The 22,571-nt window shown below is 35.3% G+C and overlaps 1 protein-coding gene and 1 pseudogene across 3 annotated transcripts in view; one reads left to right on the forward strand and one right to left on the reverse strand.

The window, feature by feature from the left end:
• The window catches only part of NR3C2 (nuclear receptor subfamily 3 group C member 2), a 164,724-nt gene that overhangs the window by 119,764 nt on the left and 22,389 nt on the right, over positions 1 to 22,571 (forward strand). For all 3 annotated transcript variants that reach the window (XM_087724320.1, XM_087724321.1, XM_014066067.2), the window contains exons 4-6: positions 1,569 to 1,685; positions 7,874 to 8,209; positions 9,816 to 9,960. In XM_087724320.1, coding sequence (XP_087580446.1) covers positions 1,569 to 1,685; positions 7,874 to 8,209; positions 9,816 to 9,960 — 598 coding nt within the window. The remainder of the gene's footprint in view (positions 1 to 1,568; positions 1,686 to 7,873; positions 8,210 to 9,815; positions 9,961 to 22,571) is intronic.
• On the reverse strand, positions 1,181 to 1,316 carry LOC148043821 (U2 spliceosomal RNA; annotated as a pseudogene).

A 22,571-nucleotide genomic window follows, 5' to 3' on the forward strand; every position in this document is an offset into this window, starting at 1 on the left:
AGCTTCTATCTGCAAGTGTACGAGGCAAACAGCAGGTACTGGAGCATTCCTTTTAATGCACATTCCCCAGTGCAAGATCACTTTCCTGTAATCTCTTCCTTTTCAGTTAATATAAATACAAACATCCATTTCCTTCTTGCTAATTATTCCAGTCCTGGGGTTAGCATTCTTAAGGGAAGTAGGGAAAAGGATATGTCCTTTTATCCAGTGTCTTCATGAGTCAAATTCCAGAAATCTTCCCCGGTGTTTGCATTCAATAGCTGTTTGGGATCATATCTTTTTGATGCTTTAAAAACAAAAGCTGAACTAAAATCGTAGGCATAGTGAAAATCGCAAGATTTTCACTTAGTGACCACTTTGCCTAATGCCTAAGTTGCAGAAACCAATTGCATACAATGTGTTCTAAGTGACTGTAGCAGGGGGAAAATGCTACTGGTTCAGACCGGTTCACCCAAACTGGTAGTAAAAAATGCTACCGGTTCGCCCCAGCCGGTACTAAAAAAAAATGATATGATCAGGCGAACCGGTATTTCCGATGATCAACTGTGACAAGCGATTTATATTAGCTAGAATTGTCAGATTTCCTGCTTTCTAGCTAATCTAAATCAAGTGGCACAGCGAATCCCCCCCCCTTTGTTGTTCTACTTACCTTTGCAGGTGCACTCCATAGCAGGCTCTGCCCTCCCACCCATCTGGATGTCATCACACCCAGTTTTTGATTCTCTGCGCATTCACGGAAGGTCCTGCGCATGCGCAGAAGTGGCGCATGCACTCACATTTGCAAACCGGTAGTAAAGGTACATTGATTTCACCCCTAGACTAAATGCAGACAATGGTCACAAAGTTACTTTTTAATCCCCATCAGTCACTGTTCAAAGCTGTGACTAAACATCAACGACTTACAGGGTAATAATTTGAGTCTGAGCATTTGTTTCTGTAGTTAGATCTCTGGGTTGATTTGTTCAATTATCCATTAATGTATTTGCACGGTTATACAGTGGTATTCTCAAGATTCTTCTCCACCACCAGTGTCCCAAAGCATCATACATTTACTATCCTCCTTCATTTTTTTGACCAGATTTAATGTATAACTTGCTTTGCCATACAAAGCCTTTTATACCTCTTCAGACAGCTTTATTTTTGATAGTATCATGTGATGATCTGAATGAACTTGAGTTCATCGAAGTTTGCATCATAATAAATACTTGAATTTTATAAAATTCCATCTGGAATATATTACAAAAGAAGTAAATAAGATTTTACCCTTTAGTTCACTGATACTACACTTGATCTTAGCCAAAAGGCCAAGAAGCGATGTTCACTGATTTTAAATATGTGGATGTGGGTGTGATTTATTTATTTATTGAACACATTGAATATTGTGTTTTCAAAAATGTTATGAGCAATTATTTTAAAATACCTCTGGCAGATTTAAAAATAATAAAGGTTATAAAAGTTGGAAGTGCAATTCTTTCATGTTTAGAGCTGTGAGTCTGTGTTGTGGATAGTTTATTTATTGTATATTGTTAAAATAGAATTTATTATATTTTGTCTTTTATTTATTGCAGGGCAGCACAATTACTTATGTGCGGGACGGAATGACTGTATAATTGACAAAATTCGAAGAAAAAACTGTCCAGCTTGCAGATTACAGAAGTGTCTTCAAGCTGGAATGAATTTAGGAGGTAAATAAACTATGAGTATTAGTACTTTCTATTATTATTATTATTATTATTATTATTATTATTATTATTATTATTATTTATTTATTTATTTATTTGGCAAATATCTGTTACATGATTCTTTTTAAATCAGTATTAAATGGATGAACCTGGAAACTCTATCCTGAATTCCTTACTGGGAAAGACATTTGATAAAACGTTGTAAAATCTTACTGTCATTCTCATTTTAAAAAAATAAATCATAATTCGGAATAACAACGATGAGAGTTAGATGATAACTGAAATTTTAGTGAAATATCAGGTATCTAATTGGACTGAAGTATTGGATGGGTCATGTTGAAGGGATTTTTTTTCTTGCTTTATTGTTTTTGTGGTAGTGCAGTGAAAAGATTCCAATAAAATATCAAGTTTAACCAGAGAAAAACAAGGTGGCGCAGTGGTTAAATGCAGCACTGCAGGCTACTGCTAGATCAGCAGTTCAGCGGTTCAAATCTCACCGGCTCAGGGTTGACTCAGCCTTCCATCCTTCCGAGGTGGGTAAAATGAGGACCCAGATTGTTGGGGGCAATATGCTGACTCTCTGTAAACCGCTTAGAGAGGGCTGAAAGCCCTATGAAGTGGTATATAAGTCCACTGCTATTGCTATTGCTATATGTTATCTGCCAGATCTCCTACTATGTTCCAGCTTACAAAAAATTAATTATAGTAAAAATATGGAAAATGTACGATTTAATAGCATAATTAAAAAATAATATTTTATGTATATGATTTCATATTTATCCTGTTAAATAAGTAGCATAACTTTTAGTCACATTTTTTTTTTAAAGTGAACTGGATCATTGAAGATTTGCCGATTAAAAAAAAGATGAATAGAATATAATAGAATAACAGTGTTGGAAGGGACCTTGGAAGTCTTCAGGTCCAACCCCCTTCTAGTCCAACCAGAAACCTATACCATTTCAGACAAATGGTTGTCCAATCTCTTCTTAAAAACTTGAATGAAATTGGAGATTATCATAATGCAGAATGTCTTCACTTCTGGATCCTTTCTGTTTGGGCATTTGTATGAGGCGTCCTTCAGAAGAGGGGAAGAAGGGGGGAAATATGTTGCTCATTAAAATGAAAGCAACAGAAGCTTCATCAGATTGATGAAAGTTACATTGTAGCATTGCAATGCAAGATTTGTCCTTTCCATATGTGCATGTGTGTGTTGTGTACAAAAGAGATGATGTTGTGATATGTTTCCTTAGTTGCTTCATGCACACATTCATCAAGGGATTCTTGCAGCATCTTTCTAATACATTTTATTAAAAGGCCTAACATTAATAAAGGTAATGTTTATCAATGTTAAAAGGGGCGCGGTGGCTCAGTGGCTAAGACGCTGAGCTTGTTGATCAGGAGGGTAGACAGTTCAGCGGTTTGAATCCCTAGTGCCTCATAACAGAGTGAGCTCCTGTTACTTGTCCCAGCTTCTGCCAACCTAGCAGTTCGAAAGCATGCAAAAAATGCAAGTAGAAAAATAGGGACCACCTTTGGTGGGAAGGTAACAGTGTTCCATGTGCTTCTGGCATTTAGTCATGCCGGCCACATGACCATGGAAATATCTTCGGACAGAACAGCACTAGCTTTTTTGCTTTGAAATGGAGATGAGCACCGCCCCCTAGAGTCAGGAACAACTAGCACATATGTGCGAGGGGAACCTTTACCTTTAACATTAATAAGCTGTGATTGACTTCACTAACAGCTGATAAAGCTTATATCTTTTAATAAAATTTAATAAAATAGGACCAGAAGTGATCCTATTTGACTTCTGGCTTTTGGCCCCATAGTTTGATATAGGCCTCCTCCTATATTGCCATGAAAAGCAGCTACCCAAATTTATGTAAATACAGAGTATAACTGAATTACGTAAAATAACACATATTGATTTCAATACTCTCTTTAAAAAGTTGTATTTTTCTATTCTTGCGCTCTGATATTTCAATGTAGTACATCACAGAAACATACAGGCTTTTCTTCATTTCTTTGCAATTTAATATCTTTTTTTCTTATTCATTTTTTCCCTATAAAGTAGCAGATTCCCCTCCCCCCAATTTATAGTACTTTCTTCTCAGCTTGAAATTCAAATAATGAAGTTTCTAGAGGTTTTTTTTGTCTTGCACAAAAACTATGATGAATTGTACTACCATATCTATGCTGCAGAACTCCAGATGATCACAATGCTGTAGTTGACAATGATTACCATTTTTATATCTCCTTTTGCCAAATAATTGTAATCTATATTTTTGAAGCACAGAAATGGTAACTGTGGTAGTAAGTAGTTACTTATTGTAAAAGTTCCTTTTAGCTCTAAAGAAAATATTTTGTCTGCATTTTCTGCAAAGTGTACTTTATTATATATCACTCAGACATGAGAAGTTGTAAGGTATTTAAACTGTAGCTGGCTTAAAATGGGTAGAAGAATCATTATTATTGTAGAATAGAAAAATAAAAGAAAAATAAAAGTTACTCTTCAGTAACAGAGGTGGAATCAAGGAGTGGAGCAAGAGAATCTTGAGCTTAGAATGAAAAATAGGGATTGGTTTTTAGGACTTGTAAAGTTCAGCCAAAGGGAACATTTGGGTGTGGAAGCAACAAGAGAGCAAGTTGAAAAGAGAATGGACCATTCTTGGCTCTGGTTGAGACAAAATTGTTTGAACAAAGTTAGCAGGAGAGTTGGCTGACAATGCATAAACTAGCTGGAGAACAGTGCCGGAAAATGAAAGTGGGGTGAAGGGGGATGTAATAAAAGATCTGTTTGTTTTGCTGAACTTGGGGTATGCTTTTAAAATTCAGAAATCTTGCTTAAACAATTTAAAAGTGTATTTCTATACATATTGACATAGTATGCTAATACATAAAAATAGTTTACATTTAGCAATTATTCATATATTTCATATGAATATGATCCGGATTAATCAGTTGGTTTCATCAACTGAATTATATTATAATTATATTATTCCAAAGTGAATGGGTAATGATGCATACAAAGATCTATATTTATGTTTACTTTTCATTAAATAAAAATAGCTTATACAATGTGAAAAGAGGCTCACATTCTGTATAGTAAAGTGCATGTTAATTTTTCAGATAAACTTATGTTAATAAATAACTAATAATTAATTGTAAGAGAGCTCTTTAACACCACCAAACAGCAGCATCTTCCAGGTCCTTGGAAAGGATTCGATAGGTGAATAAATCTGCCAAATCCAATAAAAAATTCTGGCTGAATGTGCCAAGAATCGTAATAATAAAAAGAATATATCTTGGAAGTTAGAAGGGGCCATTTAGGCCACTGAGTCTACTTTCCTGCTAAGTGCAGGCATCAAAATTAAAGTGTCTTGGAGAAATGGCTGCCTAGCTTTTCTACTTGAACATATCTGCTGAAGGAGAGCCCAGCCCATAATTGTTTACGTTGTTGAATGGTTCTTACCTTTAGGAACTTTCTTCTAACATTCAACAAGAACTTCTTTTCCAAGAACTTAAATCCATTTTTCAATGCTCTCTACTCTGGAAGAAGATAAAACAGGTCTTGATCTTCTTTTATGCGACTCCCTTTCATGTATTTGAAGAGTGCTATTATATCTATTCTCACTTATCATTTCCTGAGGGAAAATACTCAGACTCTTGGGTACCTCTTAAATCAGTTGTTGTTCCCTTATCATTCGATTGCACTGTCCAATTTCTCTGAATCTTTTGTAGAACATGGTGCTTGGCAGGGGAAAATAAATTATTTCTTGAGATTTGGGTATCACTGCTTGGTGAAACCTAACATTTATTTATTTATTTGTCAGTGGCCCAATTTGTGCCAAATTGTTATTGTAACAAATTATTGTTTAAAAATCTTTAAAAAAATCATATTTCCTATCCAGTAACTCTGTATTTGATGTTTATTTCCTCAATAAAGAATATTGAACATGTCCATTTTAAATTTCATTCTTACATTTAGCCCATTTATTGAACCTATTGATTTTATTACTTTCTCCTCTATTTCATTCAATTTTTGCAAATTTTATAAGAATTCTTTCCACTTCTTCATCCAAGCTATAAATAAAGAAATTATCCAGTAATGACCTTTAGGCCACTCCATTTGATACTTTTCTTTAATTTGATGAGAATCCATGGAAAAGGACTTTTGAGCTAAATACTTATCCACTTAATTGTCATGCCATATGGTTAACAGTTAAGTAGCTTGCTAATCAGTATGTGATGGGATACTTTGTCAAATGTTTAATATGTACTGTGTCTAAATAAATCATATATTATGATATGAAAATTATCTGATTAACAGGCACCTCTTTTGTTCTACCAACTTGTATTCTTTCTTTCTGATTTAGTCCCCTTTTATTTCCTCTCTCTATCTTATTTTCAAGTTTGTGTAACCACTTTGAGTTATTTTTTGTTCCATTTGTTTTTCTCCATTGAGATTGTATGGAATTGTGGTTTAACTATTAGTTCTTTCTTAAGGAATGCAACTGATCCTGAGTTCTTTTCCCATTAATTTTTCCTGCTATGAGATCATATTTAACCAGGCTCCAAATTTACTAAAATTTGCTTTTCTAAATTCAAGACATGTTTGATTATGTTTTAGTTTCTCTTTAAATCAAGAACTTTAACATTACATAGTCCTATTATGGGCATGTGGAGATGAAACTTTGCTTACTTGCCTGCCACATGGCTCGATTCTTGACAGGTCACGGACTGATACCGGGTTCCCCCAAAAATAAGACAGCGGTTTTTTTACCCCAAAAATAAGCACTTGGCCTTATTTTCGGGGAAGTCTTATTATTTTTGAGGTGCAGGAGGTGATGAGCATGGTCACCTCATGGCTGCTGCTGTGTTGCAATATTTTTGGGAAGGGCTTATTTTCAGGGAGGGGCTTATTTTAGCACATATGCTCAAAAGCCTGATTGGGCTTATTATCTGGGGAGGTCTTATTTTCAGGGAAACAGGATACCAGTCTGTGGCCCAGGGGTTCAAACCCATTGAGGTATAGACCAAAGTATATTACAACTGGATAGAATGCATTTTAAATGATAACTCTGAACATAATAAATATATCAGTTACCACTGTTTCTTTGAAAAAATATTTTATATGGCAATTGATGCATTTAAATAAAATTAATATAAACTCATGTTTATGGAGTTTATACTATGAAGAATGGAATGTTAATAAGGAAATATAAAAATACTTATATTTTTTATTTTAAAAATAATTTATAAGATAATACCAAAAAACATATTCATATCTGTGTGTCTAGATCATTGTAATTGAGTTTATATAAAATAATCCATAATGCAGACTTGTTTGCCATTCAAGAAAATAAAAGTTATGCAGTTGTGCAAATGTTCTACAGTAATATGGAAGTTCTTAGTTTGTGACCCAGGTTACTAATGATATTAGAAGGTAATAAATATGAATTATTTAAAGTACAATTTTGGTAGCTGTTACTTGAGTTGCTGCATTTAACAATATTTCTGTTAATTATATTAAAGGAATCATAAAGTGCAATTTCAAAACTAGTTGAGAAAAAGCTTAGCTGAGAATATTACAAAACAAAAGAGCGAGAAACTAATAAGTGATTCAGTTAATAAAGGGAACTTAAATGGCTTATGATGGTGGCTTGCATTTAACAGAATAATCATGCTTTGCTGAATCCATATGAGATACATAGTAAAATATATTTGGGAAATACTGTATGCAATTTCCTGCTTCAAAATATATTTCTATTATTATTACGAGTTATTCAGTTATTATTAAGAGCCGTGGTGGCCCAGTGGTTAGAATGCAGCACTGCAGGCTACTTCTGCTAACTGCCAACTGCCAGCAGTTTGGCAGTTCAAGCCTCGCTGGCTCAGGATGAAAGACTCAGCCTTCCATCCTTCCGAGGTCGGTAAAATGAGGACCCAGATTGTTTGGGGTGATATGTTGAGTCTAAACTGCTTAGAGAAGGCTGTAAAGCACTGTGAAGTGATATATAAGTCCAAGTGCTAATGCTAATTATATATTATATAATTATTCAATTACTGACCTGGTTTTTCCCAGTGCTATTTGTGTGTTTTACATAGTTTTTTAAAAAGATGGATAATTTATGGTGTTGTATGATACAACTACATTCTTATCCCCATTTTATGATTTATCTTTGCTACAGCCCGGAAGTCAAAAAAATTGGGCAAGTTAAAAGGTATCCACGAAGAGCCACCTCAGCAGCCGCAGCAGCCACCACAAAGTCCAGAAGAAGGGCTTACCTATATTGCTCCAGCAAAAGAACCTTCTGTGAACACAGCACTTGTTCCTCACTTATCTGCAGTTTCACCAGCACTTACTCCCTCGCCTGCTATGGTTCTAGAAAACATCGAGCCTGAAATTGTGTATGCAGGATATGATAGTTCAAAACCAGACACAGCGGAACACCTGCTCTCCACTTTAAATCGTCTCGCTGGCAAGCAGATGATTCAGGTGGTAAAATGGGCAAAGATCCTCCCAGGTAATGAAACTCTGTAAGACTACTCTTACTTTTTAATAAGGGCATTCTGAGTTTAAGGTATGCGTTGCTCAAAAGAATGTGTTAGAACTTCTTTTGTATCAAGAATACATTTGTCATTAGAAAACATGTATACAGTTTTCCTTCATGTGGGTTGGAGATCCAAATTCTCAGAAGAGGCATTGTGGGAGATATAATCTAAAAATATCTGGAGGTTTTATAAAGGATACATTAGCTGCATGATACTACTTATATCCATAAATATAATATATGCTCAGAGTATTTTCAAAATACATATTGTTGTTATACAAGTTATAAATATTTGCTTAGAACATATAAGAATATAGCAGTGTGAACATAACTTTCTGGCTCCTTCTTATTATAAATCTTATATTTTCATGCGTGTTTGAGTATAACCAGTTTTCAGACTTTTCCTGAAGTATAGCTCATAATATTAATAACCAGGCCTCTATTATAGAAGCCAGAGTTTGCCAGGAAATCTGTGAAATAACAGTGTACTAATCTGATATGTGACTGAGTTTTCCTTACCAATAAGAAACTATATCAGGTATCTTCCATAGAAAATAGGGTGGCTTTTAAATATCTACCTCCCTCCCCCCTCTCTCCCTCCCTCCCTCCCTCCCTCCCTCCCTCCCTCTCTCTATCTCTCTCTCTCTCTGTGTGTCTGTGTGTAGATATAGATACACACACACACACACACACACACACACACTTCCTAAATTCTGCAAAATCATTCTAAGCCAGCTACAGTGAGCTGAACAAATTCAGAAAGGTCTTACATGGCAGAGTAGAACAAGGCTAATACACCGTAACACTCTCTTCCCTCCATAGTGTATGGCCAGTCTACCAGCCTGCCAGGTGATGTTCCCCAGCTCATTTCTTTCCCTCCCTCCCCCCCATCCTACACATGTTATCAGCAATATTTTTGGCTTCAGTTATGGAATTTTCAGTCAGATGCAGACCATCTTTCTCTCTTGCATTTTCTTTTTCTTATTCCAAGAACCTTGGTGATTGCTATGGGGAGGTATGGAAAGGAAGGCACTGAGAAAATCACGAGGATGGATTTTAAATGTTGCAGATAAAGCCAAGGACACCAACAGTGGTTATGACTGAGTTCCAGCACCACATATCCAACAGAGCTGCCTGCTCTCCCCATATCTTTTTAATGCTTTCTCTTTCTAACCTCTCCTTAACTGTGATCTATCACCAATCTGCCTGGCTTATTTCTGATCCTTCCCCAAATTGTTTGGCTTGAAATATAAATTTTCAGTCCGGACACAGATCACTGCAAAATAATTGTTCCATGCATAGGAGGTTTTATGAATCTCTAGTGATTTGTAGTCATCCAGGTCATGGTTGTCTCAAAGGTGCTTTTTCAGGAGGCAGTTGGACTTTCTTGTTGCATCCCGAAAAAGGACTTTTGGGAGACTTCATGAGGAAATATTTTTCACATCAATAAGGTAAAGTTTTAAAATTAGAATTTATGATTCCTGACAGGACTAAATCTACAAGTGTTTGTATTTCTGGATGTTAATGAGTTCTTTTGCTACTAAAGATTTACTAATCTTTATTTTCTTTCTCTCTTCAGGATTTAGAAACTTGCCTCTTGAGGACCAAATTACTTTAATACAGTATTCTTGGATGTGTTTATCATCATTTGCCTTGAGCTGGAGATCATACAGACATACAAATAGCCAGTTTCTTTATTTTGCTCCTGACTTGGTCTTTAATGAGTAAGTTATCCAATAAATGCTTGTTTTTCCAAGGAAGTTTATAAAATAAAGCTCTGTTACAATGTGATACATATAGAATGCAAAGCTGTGAAGGAATACAAATACTGGAAAATGAGCATATGGAAACATCTTTCTCACATGTGTTTTTCTTGCCCTTATCTTTAATTTGCATCTGTCATTGTACGTACTTCCAAAGCTTCAACATTTAATTGGCTTTGACAGATAACTAATACATAACTTAAAGAAAAAGAGTAGTCATTGTATCTATTTACTTTTACACAATTTGAGAATATTTGCCTTATTTTTCTAAAAGTTTATTGAGAGAAATTGTTCTTGTTAGGAGTACACAGCAGCTCAGTTTATAATTTAAATTCATTACAATTATAATTACTAATTTTGAAATAATTGGAAGAAGCCTCTTTTATATCATACAGCAATAATTGTAAGTGCCATTTATTTCATTGCTGCGGGCTCCTTCCTTTTCAAACTAAAAACATAAAATCTTGGCTATATTAGCCATGCTTGTACCATAAAAACAAGGATTCAAATCAAAAACACTGCTGAAGCTCATGTGAAGGAAGTGAGCTACTTTGATGAAATTATTATTCTGCTTTTTAATGGAACAGCAGCAACAGATATCATATTGCAAATTACTCTCAAAATTGTTTTAGGTTATTAAACTACCTTTTGTGCCCTAAGAGTGGAGAAAAAAAATCAGAGTTACTTTCAGAATATGTTTAATAGTTCCTCAGATGCTGTTTATGAAAACTAAAAACCCTCAATCATACTTGTAAGAGTTGCTTGGTGCAATCAAATTAATCTGACGCTGGAGATCTATTATATATTAATTGCACTGGATTGAGATGAATTTTGTGTAAATGAAATTTTACATTATGTTAAAATACATGGCTATTTTTTCCTTCTACTTACCTAAAGCCTGATATAGGTGAACCTCCAATGGTTGTGCCTGTTAAGTTGTTAATAAAGTATTTAGATAATTAGAAGATTATTGGAGCTAGGAATGAAGTCTCAGTGCCAGAAGTCCAGAATGTTTCTTTGTTGCACTATTTTTATAAAAGTAACAGGGCAACATATTATCTAGATCAGCCTTTCTCAACTGAGTTTCTATAGAAATTTACAGTTCCCTGAGACATTGCTAGATGTTCTGCAAACTATCACGATCGCAAAAAAAGATCATTTTTGAACTTTGTATGCTACATATTGCTAGCACTTGGATAGTGGGAATAATTTAACATGCTGTTGCTTACCTGTCAGACTATTGCTTTGGGGACTATTGTAGGTTGGGACTAAATTGTATTGTAAAGTTTTCATATTTTATGCACGGGTCCCCTGAGACTTGATTCTAAATCTTCCAAGTGGTCCCCAAACTTTTAACCTCATTGACCCCTTCATGAATTTTCAGATTTTCATTTATCCTCAAAGAGTTATTATATGAAAATAATTTGATAAATACTATTTTAATGAATACCACTACAAATAACAACAAATGGATAGTCCCATCGATCCTTTGTGGGGAGGGGGTTGAATAGAATAGAATAGAATTCTTTATTGGCCAAGTGTGATTGACACACAAGGAATTTGTCTTTGGTGCATATGCTCTCAATATACATAAGGAGAATAAAATATATTTATCAAGAATAAAAAGATACAACACTTAGTGATAGTCAAGGTTACTAATAAGCTATCAAATCATACTAGTAAATAAATAAAACAATATAAATTGAAAGATACAAGCAACGTGGTATAGTCATAAGTGAGGAAAGATAGATACTAGGAAGGAAGAGAATAATAATAGCAATACAGTCTTAGTAAATTGTTTGACAGTGTTGTGGGAATTAGTGGTTAAGCAGAGTGATGGCATTCGGGGAAAAACTGTCCTTGGGTCTAGTTGTTCTGGTATGTAGTGCCCTATAGCGTCATTTTGATGGTAGAAGTTGAAACAATTTATATCCAGGATCTGAGGGCTCTGTAGATATTTTCACAGCCCTCTTTTTGATATTGGCTACTTTGGCGAACTATGTTTGAAAAGTTAAAAATTGGAAAAGGGCTAATTTAAATAGTTTAATCTAGTCTAGTCAATTGTCTGAAAGGTGCTTTTTTCCCCAAAGGCAATTGGACTTGATTTTATTTGAGGAAAAAGAAGAAGATGTTTACAATGGCTGATGGCCGTTGGATAACAAGTGAAACGCCTTCTTTTTCCTTACATAAAAAACAATCAAGTTATCTTTTTTTTGGGGGGGAGCACTTCTGAGTCAATTATGATCTGGATGACTGAGAATCTCCATAAATCTAATCAATTATTTTCAGTAGCTGTATGCAGTGTAACAAAATTAAATTTTGTTTTTCAATTGTTTCAGGTTATAAGTCATAGAAAAATGAATTTAGATTCCAGGAAAGCAAATGCCAACTAAATGTTAGGAAAACCAAGACTCATTTTCTATATCTGGCATAACATGATCTTTAGAAGTACAAAAGAACTTGTTATTTAATTTCTTTTTTCAGTTAAATACTAAAATAATAAATAAATAATATAATTCCATAATAAATCTTGGAATTTTTTTCTTTGATTAAACTTGTTTGAATTTGTACTGAAAATTATAAAAAGGGGCTTAAAAACTATCTAGAGGACTAGTGGCATTTTTGAAGTGCTTACATGTTCAAAACTTGCTAGCTGCTATTTGTTAAATGATTACAATATTGGATTATGAGTGAGAAAACAAATTCACAGCTTATATAAATATATAAATAATACATTTAAATGTGTAGCTGAAACTATGTTTAAAGGTAAATGTTGAAAATTTTAACGTTCTAGATATTGTGAAGTTTAATTGGAGTATTTATAACAATTGTCCGTATTGTCTGGGGTTATTGGATTTGTATTCAAGGTTGTTTTGAATTATATAATTTGGAATATAACAGCTGTTGGAATTATCTAAACCAACAACCATCTCAAAAAAGAAAAGTCCCCCATTCCACAAGATAGACTATTACATTGTTAAACAACTTGTACCCTTAGGAATTTTTTTCCTGGTGTCCATCTGAAATATGTTGTTCTGTAATTTAAAGTCACTCTTTTTCTCATATTTTGTAGAACAACATTCTTCTGGATGCTTCAGTTATAGCCCTTTAGATTTTTTTTTCTCCAGACTAAAAATGCTCTTTATCAACTTTATTGTTCCTCTGAATATATTCCATCTCATCAATGTCTTTTTTTAAACGAGATGTCCGGAACCAACACTGGAAGTCTTTAAGAAGATGTTGGATATCCATTTGTCTGAAATGATATAGGGTTTCCTGCCTAGGCAGGGGGTTGGACTAGAAGACCTCCAAGGTCCCTTCCAACTCTGCTATTGTATTGTATTGTATTGTATTATTGTAACTCAGTACAATATACGGTAGCATATCTTGATTTTGACCTCTTTTTGTCTGTGGATTCAACTTAGAATTACAGTTGCTTTTCTACCATTGACTTTACACTGAACAAAAAGCCATTTTGCTCATTTTTTTTGCCTGTATGGTCCCCTGTTCTGCATTCATGCTTCTGCTTTTTCCTATCTAAATATTAGACATCACATTTGCCCTTACCAAATTTAATAGTGACTGATTACTGCCTGTTTTTCCCACCCTTCAAGGTTTTTCCAGCAACACGATACTACCTTCTATGATATTTTCCATTTCCCCTCTCTTTGTGTCATCTGTAAATATGATAATAATATTTCCAAACCCTCATTCAGGTCATTGATAAATATGTTGAACAACATAAGACCTAGAACAGAACCTAACAGCTTACCATTCCTTCCAGCTTAACCTATAATTTGATCAATACTTTATATACAATACAAACACTTTTGAATCAATTTAAAGTAGCTAAAACAGGCCCCTCTTCCCTAGTACAAGTGGCAGACTTTTCCAAGCTTTATTGATATTTATTTTGTGTGTGTGTGTGTGTGTGTGTGTGTTGTATTTGTGCTGATAAATAAATAAAAATAAATATTTATCAGCACAAATACAACACAAATGTAACAAAGGCAACAGTAAAAATGTTGGGTTTCTGTCTGGATGGTCTCTTGTGATGAGCCGATAGACAGAGAAAAGAAGCAGTAAGCTTCCTCCCATATTTGGGCATACCAGGGGTTGTGACACTATATATATTTGTACATTTTTTTCTCTATCCTGAATTATATATATTTTAATTGTTAACTCTTTTACATTTTTATTGTACACCACCCAGAGTCACTTTTTCATGAGATGGCCAGTCATATATATATACATACATACATACATACATACATACATACATACATACATACATACATACATACACTACATCCACTCTATTTCCCAGGCAATTGCTGAGAGAGAGGGGGGAGAGGGGGGGAGAGAGAGGGAGAGGGAGAGAGAGAGAGAGATCAGGATGGTTTGGCATCATTCTTTCCTGGCACCTGCCAAGAAATGCATTCCTTTCTAAATTCTCACCAACCAATTGTTTAATGATTTGTTTCTGAATTTTTCTCAGTTTCCTTGTCAAGCTAACCTGGTTTATATTGTTTCTTTTTTCTTTTTAAGAGTACAACAGCAGTTACCTATCTCTGCCATGTCACCTGCCATGATTTCTTAAAATTTACAGGAAGGGACTCTAGTTACATCTACAAGTTCCGTTACAATTTTTGATATAATTGCTCTTGTTCTGAAGATTTGAATTCATTCATCACAGCTAATATTTCCTAAAGCTAATTTAATTTGCCCTTGATTTTTCATTCCCTCTGTTCTGTTAGTGGTTCTGAGCAGTTATATTTGAATTCATTGGGGGGGGGCAGGGAAAACTAAAGCAAATTAGGAACTAATTAAGAGCCAAGGTGGCGCAGTGGTTAAATGCAGCACTGCAGGCTACTGCTAGATCAGCAGTTCAGCGGTTCAAATCTCACCGGCTCAGGGTTGACTCAGCCTTCCATCCTTCCGAGGTGGGTAAAATGAGGACCCAGATTGTTGGGGGCAATATGCTGACTCTCTGTAAACCGCTTAGAGAGGGCTGAAAGCCCTATGAAGCGGTATATAAGTCTACTGCTATTGCTATTGCAACTGAAGATCTCTACTTGCTTGCTGCCTATCTATTTACTACCCTACCATTTTCTCTTATGAGTAGGCCTCTTCCTTCCTTCCTTTTTCTTTCTTTTACTATTGTCATAGTTGAAAAAGCCACTTTTATTGCTTTTAGCTTCCCTTGGAAGCCTAGGTTTCTTTGGTGGTTTAGCCTTTCTAACTTGTTTTCTGTGAATATTATATATTTGCTGATAGCCATCTTTAATTATTACACTTACATTCCAATTCTAATTAATGTCTCTTTTAATTCTAAGCTGCCATTCTTTTTGAAATGCTACAAATTAGGTTCTACCACAAAACCGCGTACGACAAAATCGCGGTCGACGAAAGCGCGTCTGTGACGTCATCACAGCGCGACGAAAAAGATCGAAAAATGTAAAAATAAAGCAAAAACCTTACCCTAACCCCCCCCCAAACCTAACCCTAAACCTAACCCTAAATCTAACCCTTAACCTAACCCTAAACCTAACCCTAAACCTAACCCTTAACGTAACGAAAAACCTAACGCTAACCCTTAACCTAACGCTAAACGTAACGCTAACGCTCTAACCCTAACCCTAACCCTTAACCTAACCCTAACCCTAACCCTTAACCTAACCCTAACCCTAACCCTTAACCTAACCCTTACCTTTATGTGAATCGGCTTGCTGTAATTTAATTTTTATTGCAATTTTTCGATCTTTTTCGTCGCGTTGTGATGACGTCACATACGCGATTTCGTCGACCGCGCTTTTGTGGAACGCGGTTTTGACGGGTCACGACAAATTAGACTTCTAATATCTTACTATTCAGAAGTTTCCAACTTTGCTGGACTTCTTTTGGATTTTTGTCCATAAGGACTCAATTTATAATTCTATAAACTTAATGAAATTGGTTTATTTAAAATCTGGGGTGCATGTACAACTATGCTCCAATTTCTTTTTTGAGAATATGGCGAACCTCAAAATAATGTGATCAATGCCTCTTAAGCTTGCACTGCTTTCATTCTTTAATGAATTGTTCCCTGTTGGCAATCTAGTTCACCAGATCTTCCTTGTTGCTTTTTCTATGAAAAATAAAATAATTGATAACAATTTTTTGAGGTTTGACTGCATTGATTTTTCCCCTTTAGCCATAGGTTTGTTATTTTTCATTCTTTGTATTTTTAGCAAATGCCTTCAACTGAATTTTCAGGTTTTCTTTATTCCTCTTCCTCTTCTTTATTGGTTTACATATTATTATAGTCATGATGAAGGATTGCATTCCAATGTAGAATTCAACATAGAAAGCGTATGGGCAATTATTCAGTATCCAGCTGTAGTTGTTATAAAGACATCTCCACGAAAGACATCTCCATGAATACAAGATAGTTATCTGCAGTAGAAAGCAATTGTGCATGTGAAGACTTCTATGTGTGCTAGAAATTGGATAATGCAGATTTTCAGCTCATATGGAAGAGTTCACTTGTAGAGAAGAAGACTCATCACTCTTGACAATCATATGACATCACATAGCATGATATACAGAGGACAAGGGCTACAGTGCCATTGTTCAACCTGCATTGAGATCTCTATAAGAATTTATGACCTGAACTATTGTATTATGTCAAGCAAATACTCTCAGACTTGACTTGAAGAATTTTGCTTTTATTAGCATTCTTAGAATCTAAAGGTTTATGTGTTTCATTATCACCCAGGGATAGTTGCAAATACAGTGCAAACAGAATAAATAGGCTTAACAGAAGTTTTCTAACATTTCACACCGTCAAACTATATTTGTACTGCTTGGGCCCCCAACATGTTCCTGATTTTAGTAAATTACCTATCAACATGCTTTACTGTGTCTGCTAAGGTTCTTTTAATTTGCGGGAAATTGATTTGTTGTAAAGTAAAGCATTAATCTAATTGATATTTTTCACAATGCCCCTTAGCCGTCATCTCAATCTCAAAAGCATTATTGGAAAATTAAATGCTGGGGCTCTCTAGGCCAGTGCTTTGCGTACCTTCTGATATATGACTATTGTGTAATTATCCATTCCCAAGAACTCCACATTTGTTTGCTACATCCCCAAAACTGGATACTGCTACCCTAGTGTGTTTCTGCAGATATGAGTCTGGAAAAGCATATGCAATATATCAGCTAATTCTGAATTAAGCGTTTGCTATAAAATGGAAATTTCTTTCTGAACAAATATATTATTTTTTCCTCCTGGCTTTAAAGTTGAGGACTTAAAGAATAATAGTTGCTTGCATATACATATAGTGCCCTAGAACAAAATTTTGCCCCAGCTATGGTCTTCTGGACAATGTTCAACTTGGTCCATTCAAGGCTACAGTAATAATGACATCAGTTTTCACAATTATGGAAATCGCTTCTATATCTTGAGAAAATGCATTTCCAAGTGGTTCACAATTACATAGTCTTCATCCGTAGGCAATTATAAAATGTATGCAATTATAAAAAGTTAAGAAAACATTTCATTTTATATTTAAAAATTTTCAGTTTCATTAGAAAAAAGATCTGCAAATTACCATATAAGATAAAATAGGTGTATCATTTTCTACAATTTTTATGGGAGCTTTATCAGTTATGTAATTTGGTAGATTGTGTTATAATACAAAGTGCCTGTCTATTCTCATTTGAAATTCTGCAAGCACTGTGTAAAAACAAACAAAAGATCACATAGCTCTGCTATGAGATTCATATACCAATTCATATTTACTGATCTGTCACTCCAATTAATAACATAAAGCTAATATAGTGGGCAGATATGGAAAAGAGATATAACCAGTGTCCATTGATGACCTCCTAGAGCAGAAATAAGGGTCCTATATTTAGTTTAAGGTGCTCCTTTATCTTTCCAACCTATGCCCAGTTCTCCAGAGCTAGTGTGCTATTACTGTTGTAGAAATATTACACGTCCACATATATAAAATTGTGGTGTAAAGGCATAATCCCTTCTATTGCTTTATGTTAGGCTATTCTTGCATTCTCAGAAGGTAATTAATACTGAGTCAATCAGCAGACATAATTTGTCTCATTGCTAAACTGGGTTTTATAGCATATATGTTGGTAAAGGTGAAAGTTTCCCTTGTCCAGTCATCTGTGATTCTAGGGGCCAGTGCTGATCTCTGGTTCTTAACTGAGAAAGCCAATGTTGTCTGAAGACATTTACGTGGTCATGTGGTCAGTGTGAATATATGCCAAGGTGTACAAAACACTGTTGCCTTCCCACCAAAATGGTATCTATTACAATATTCATATCAGTTACTGACTTGGAAGAGGATGAGCTGGAACCATACCCATTAGGCATACTCCAGATCCCCAGGAACATTTAACCTGGGGATAGAAGAACACTTAGCCCAGGATCTCTTAGCCTGGAGACAGAAGATGATACATTCTCAGGTCCATTAGGCATCAGGGGTGCAATCAACTGGATGGACAGCCACCTACTCAAGAACAGGAAGGCGAGGCATGGTTGCCACCAGTTAAATTGAGGATTAGTAACAGACTGCCTCTGATGAGGAACAGCTACCACCCCCACCTGAGCCACAGACATGAAGAACGGCAAGATGGGAAGCTCAGGGGATATCACAAGGCTGCTTGCGAGGAAGCAACCTTGTCCCTCCTAATCCACTGTTTGTGGATTACTTAGGCATGTGGGAGGGAGCGGTTCGCAAAAATAACCACTAATTTTCCTGATCATCATCCTCAGCTCCATGCTTCCTGGTTTTGCACTATGATCCTTGGGTTGTTTTGTTGGCTTTTCCTGGACCTGGACTTGGATTTGCATCTGGATTTAAACCTGTCCCAGGAAGCTTCCTTGGGGTTTGTGTTTGCTCAAGAATGTACTGCTTGAAATTACTCACCGAACTGCTTGGGAGCAGAATTTGTGACTTGGGAGATTTTGGGAGATATTGCTATGATAAGTTAGAGTTGTGCAGTAAACATACTCTACTAGCACTTATTGCCATGTGTGTGACTTGGGTCATAATACTATTAATCTACTTGCATTTGCATACTTACGAAGTGCTAAATGGCCAGGAACTGGCACAAGTAAAGGAACCTCAACCCATCTGGCAGAACTTGGCAGAAATCTGCCGTCAGATTTCAAACTCAGCATCTTTAACTACTGAGCCCTCATGCCCTCATATGTTGTTACATTTTGTTTTCAAATGTAGTTGCATCTCTATGTAGCACTATAGTTTATTCTGCTTTATTTAATATTATGTTCTTGCAAAACTCAGTGTAGTACATAATTGACAATAAGTGAAATAATCAACCCTAAGTATCATTGAATTCTGCTCCTTAAGTAGATTTTTCTGCTGTTATATTTTCTAGTTTCTATTCTAGAGAATAACCAAGAGAACATTTATGGTTGCTGAAGCATCTATATGGAATAAATGAATAGTGCAAGATTGACTTTTATAGGTGGGATGAAATACATTTCCATTATGTAATACTTAAAAAATGCTTTAAACTCTGTTGACAAATACTGGAAAGTAGGAGTTTTTTAATACCAGTAAAAGGAAAAAGAGCACTAAGTGATATATTTTTAAAATATGTGTTGTTTCAAAGAACTGTATTGAGCATGTTATGAATGAATATAGAGTGATGTACAGGAAACAAAGATAGAAATTTAATCTGAAAGAATTACAATTATAATCTGGGGACTAATTGAAAATGTCAGTATATGTGACATTTTTATTATTATGATAACTCTTTAAAACACCAATTTTAAGTGTTAATTTTGAATAAAATTATAAAAAATATTAAGTTGTATCTTACTTTTGGGTTAGGAATTACAGTATATCAGAAAAAATATATACTAATGTAATACAACTCAATCCAAGTCAGAGAAGTAGGTCTTAGAAATAATATGGGCGAGGGAGCATTTATTTATTAGGAAATACCTTGCCAGAAATTACTTGTGCAATAACATCTCAACTCCAAATTAGGAGCTGGATTATCAGTAGTTCAGTTTTGCTGATTATTTAATTGTCATCTGTTTATCCAAGTTTCTGGATTCTTCAGTGCATTATATAATGTACTGGAAACCATCACATCATGCTTATCCTTCATATGTTTATCCAAACACCTTAAAAAGTACTAAACGTGCGTTCAGTTGTGGATAAGATGCTGGGAATAGAAGATAGTTTAGATTTTCATAAAGCACTGAAAAGGGGTTGTGAACTCACATACACAGAGTTGGAAAAAAGAATTGGGGGGGAGGGAGAACATGTAACTGATTACTATCAGATTAGATGAGCCGAGGTGGCGCAGTGGTTGAATGCAGCACTGCAAGCTACTTCAGCTGACTGCAGTTCTGCAGTTCGGCTGTTCAAATCTCACTGGCTCAGGGTTAAAATGGGGACCTGGATTGTTGTTGGGGGCAATATGCTGACTCTGTAAACTGCTTCGAGATGGCTGAAAACCCTATGAAGCGGTATATAAGTCTAACTGCTATTGCTATTGCTAGATGGAGATGGAAACCTTGATGTTGAAGGTAGATTGTTGGCTTTAGCAAAACACAGTATGGACTAGTAAATCTTAATAGTTAATGATCAAGTGATAAGACTGCTGAAAATAAATTCTTGGGTGCTACCTGAAGAAGTGAGCTGAAGAAAGAGTAGTAGCAGTTGTACTCAGTGCAAAAAACTCTCAACAGAACTGAAGAAGGATGGAAGATAAGGTCAAAGGCTTACCTGCTATAGAAAAGCCAGCAATCTGCTGTGATTATTGATGTCAACTAATGTAACTTTAAGCCTAGATAGAAATAGGTTTAGTATTTGAAAACATAGTCAAGATTACATCATTCTATCTATAGGAGAATATATTCAATATATGGCACAAGTCAATGTATAACACATCGTCCTCATTTTGAGAATAAGCAATGCAGATAATTGTGAAAGTTCTGAAGCTGTCTCCTACCAAACTTCAAACCTATGCTGGTTTTGTTTTCTTTTGTTTTCATTGTTCCACCCAGGAAGTGATAATACATTTTAACAAATTCTTCAGAACAGCAAATATGTTTCTATTGTTTATTTTATTTTAACACATGCTTATCCAAGAACTTTATCTCCTAGTTTTCAGAAATACGTATGCATTTGAAGCCTCCAGTGCAGAAAGAGAAGAGAATATATGTAGCTCAGGCTTAATCTGTGCAACTCTTGGGGCTCTCTGACCTTGGCTGTAGGCTTGCAAACATTTCATTACCTAACTAACTAATAACAGTAGTCCTAGTGAATGTGGGGTTTGCTTCCTGTTTATATACAGGAGGTTGCCTTTCCAATATTTGTGAGATAATTGCTTTTTCTATGGAAGTTCCTTGATTAGTATATAATTTTCTGCTTGATTGTTTAACTAGTGGTAATTCCAGCTTCATTTATTTATTTATCAAATTTCTATGCCACTCATTATACTAGCATGATTCAGTGTAGTTTACTGGTTGAGGATTATGATCTTATTTCCTCCTGAATTTTTTCATCACATGATGTGATACATTTATCTCTATGTATTTGTTGATTGCTGATTGGTCTGAATGTCAAGCTTCCAGGAATTCTGCAGTATTTATGGTTTTAATTTGGTCTAGGATGCTCACAGTTTCTCATTTGAAACAATGGTTGAGTCTGTCCATGAGCTATGAAACTAAGGAGTTTTATCATGTATCCTGACTACTGATCAGTATTCGTGGATCCTCTCGGCTAGTATTTTCCCTATCAGTCCTTCATAGTGGCTATTATAGTCCTTATACTGTATGTAGTGGGTTATGTTAATACTGCCCATTCGGACAGTTGCTGAAATTGAGGAATTGCTTTCATTTCAACAGTGACATTGATGTGCAACTGTCCTTTCCATATAAGTTAGGGGAATTATGCATTATCTGATTCTGGAAGGAATTATGTTGTTGCCAGGGTAGGGGATGGGGTAGGGGGTATTATTATTATTATACAATTGTATCACAGCGGCCAGTTGTTTCGCCGGATTTGGCATTGGTTACTAGTCGGGCCCCATCCAGGGGCCTAGGATGTTGTAACGTATTTTCGTAATATGCGTGCAGATCCAAGCAGTGCGGCTTTTTGTATTTGACTGATGGTGATTTTGTCAATTTGTAACTGTTTTAAATATAATTCCAGTGCTTTTGGAATAGCACCCAGTGTGCCAATTACCACTGGAATTACCACTGCTGGTTTGTGCCATAGTCGTTGAATTTCGATTTTTAAGTCCTGGTATTTTGTGATTTTTTCATGCTCCTCCTTGGCGACCCTGCTATCACCTGGTATTGCGATGTCTATGATTGTGACCTTATTTTTCTCAACCAGTGTGATTATTATTATTATTACTATTATTATTATTATCATCTTTATATTGTGTTTTTATATCCTATAAGCTGCCTTCAGTTTCTATGTGCAAATATAAATTTTCTAAATAAATAGCTTATATAATTTCTTTTCTTTTTATGTTTTCACATTGTACTAGGATGGTGCAGAAATCAATGAATTGGTATAATT

Source organism: Thamnophis sirtalis, unplaced genomic scaffold (genome assembly GCF_051295495.1).
Source record: "Thamnophis sirtalis isolate CommonGarterSnake01/CBP01778 unplaced genomic scaffold, rThaSir2_p1.2 scaffold_10, whole genome shotgun sequence".
In the NCBI taxonomy this organism is placed as follows: domain Eukaryota; kingdom Metazoa; phylum Chordata; class Lepidosauria; order Squamata; family Natricidae; genus Thamnophis; species Thamnophis sirtalis.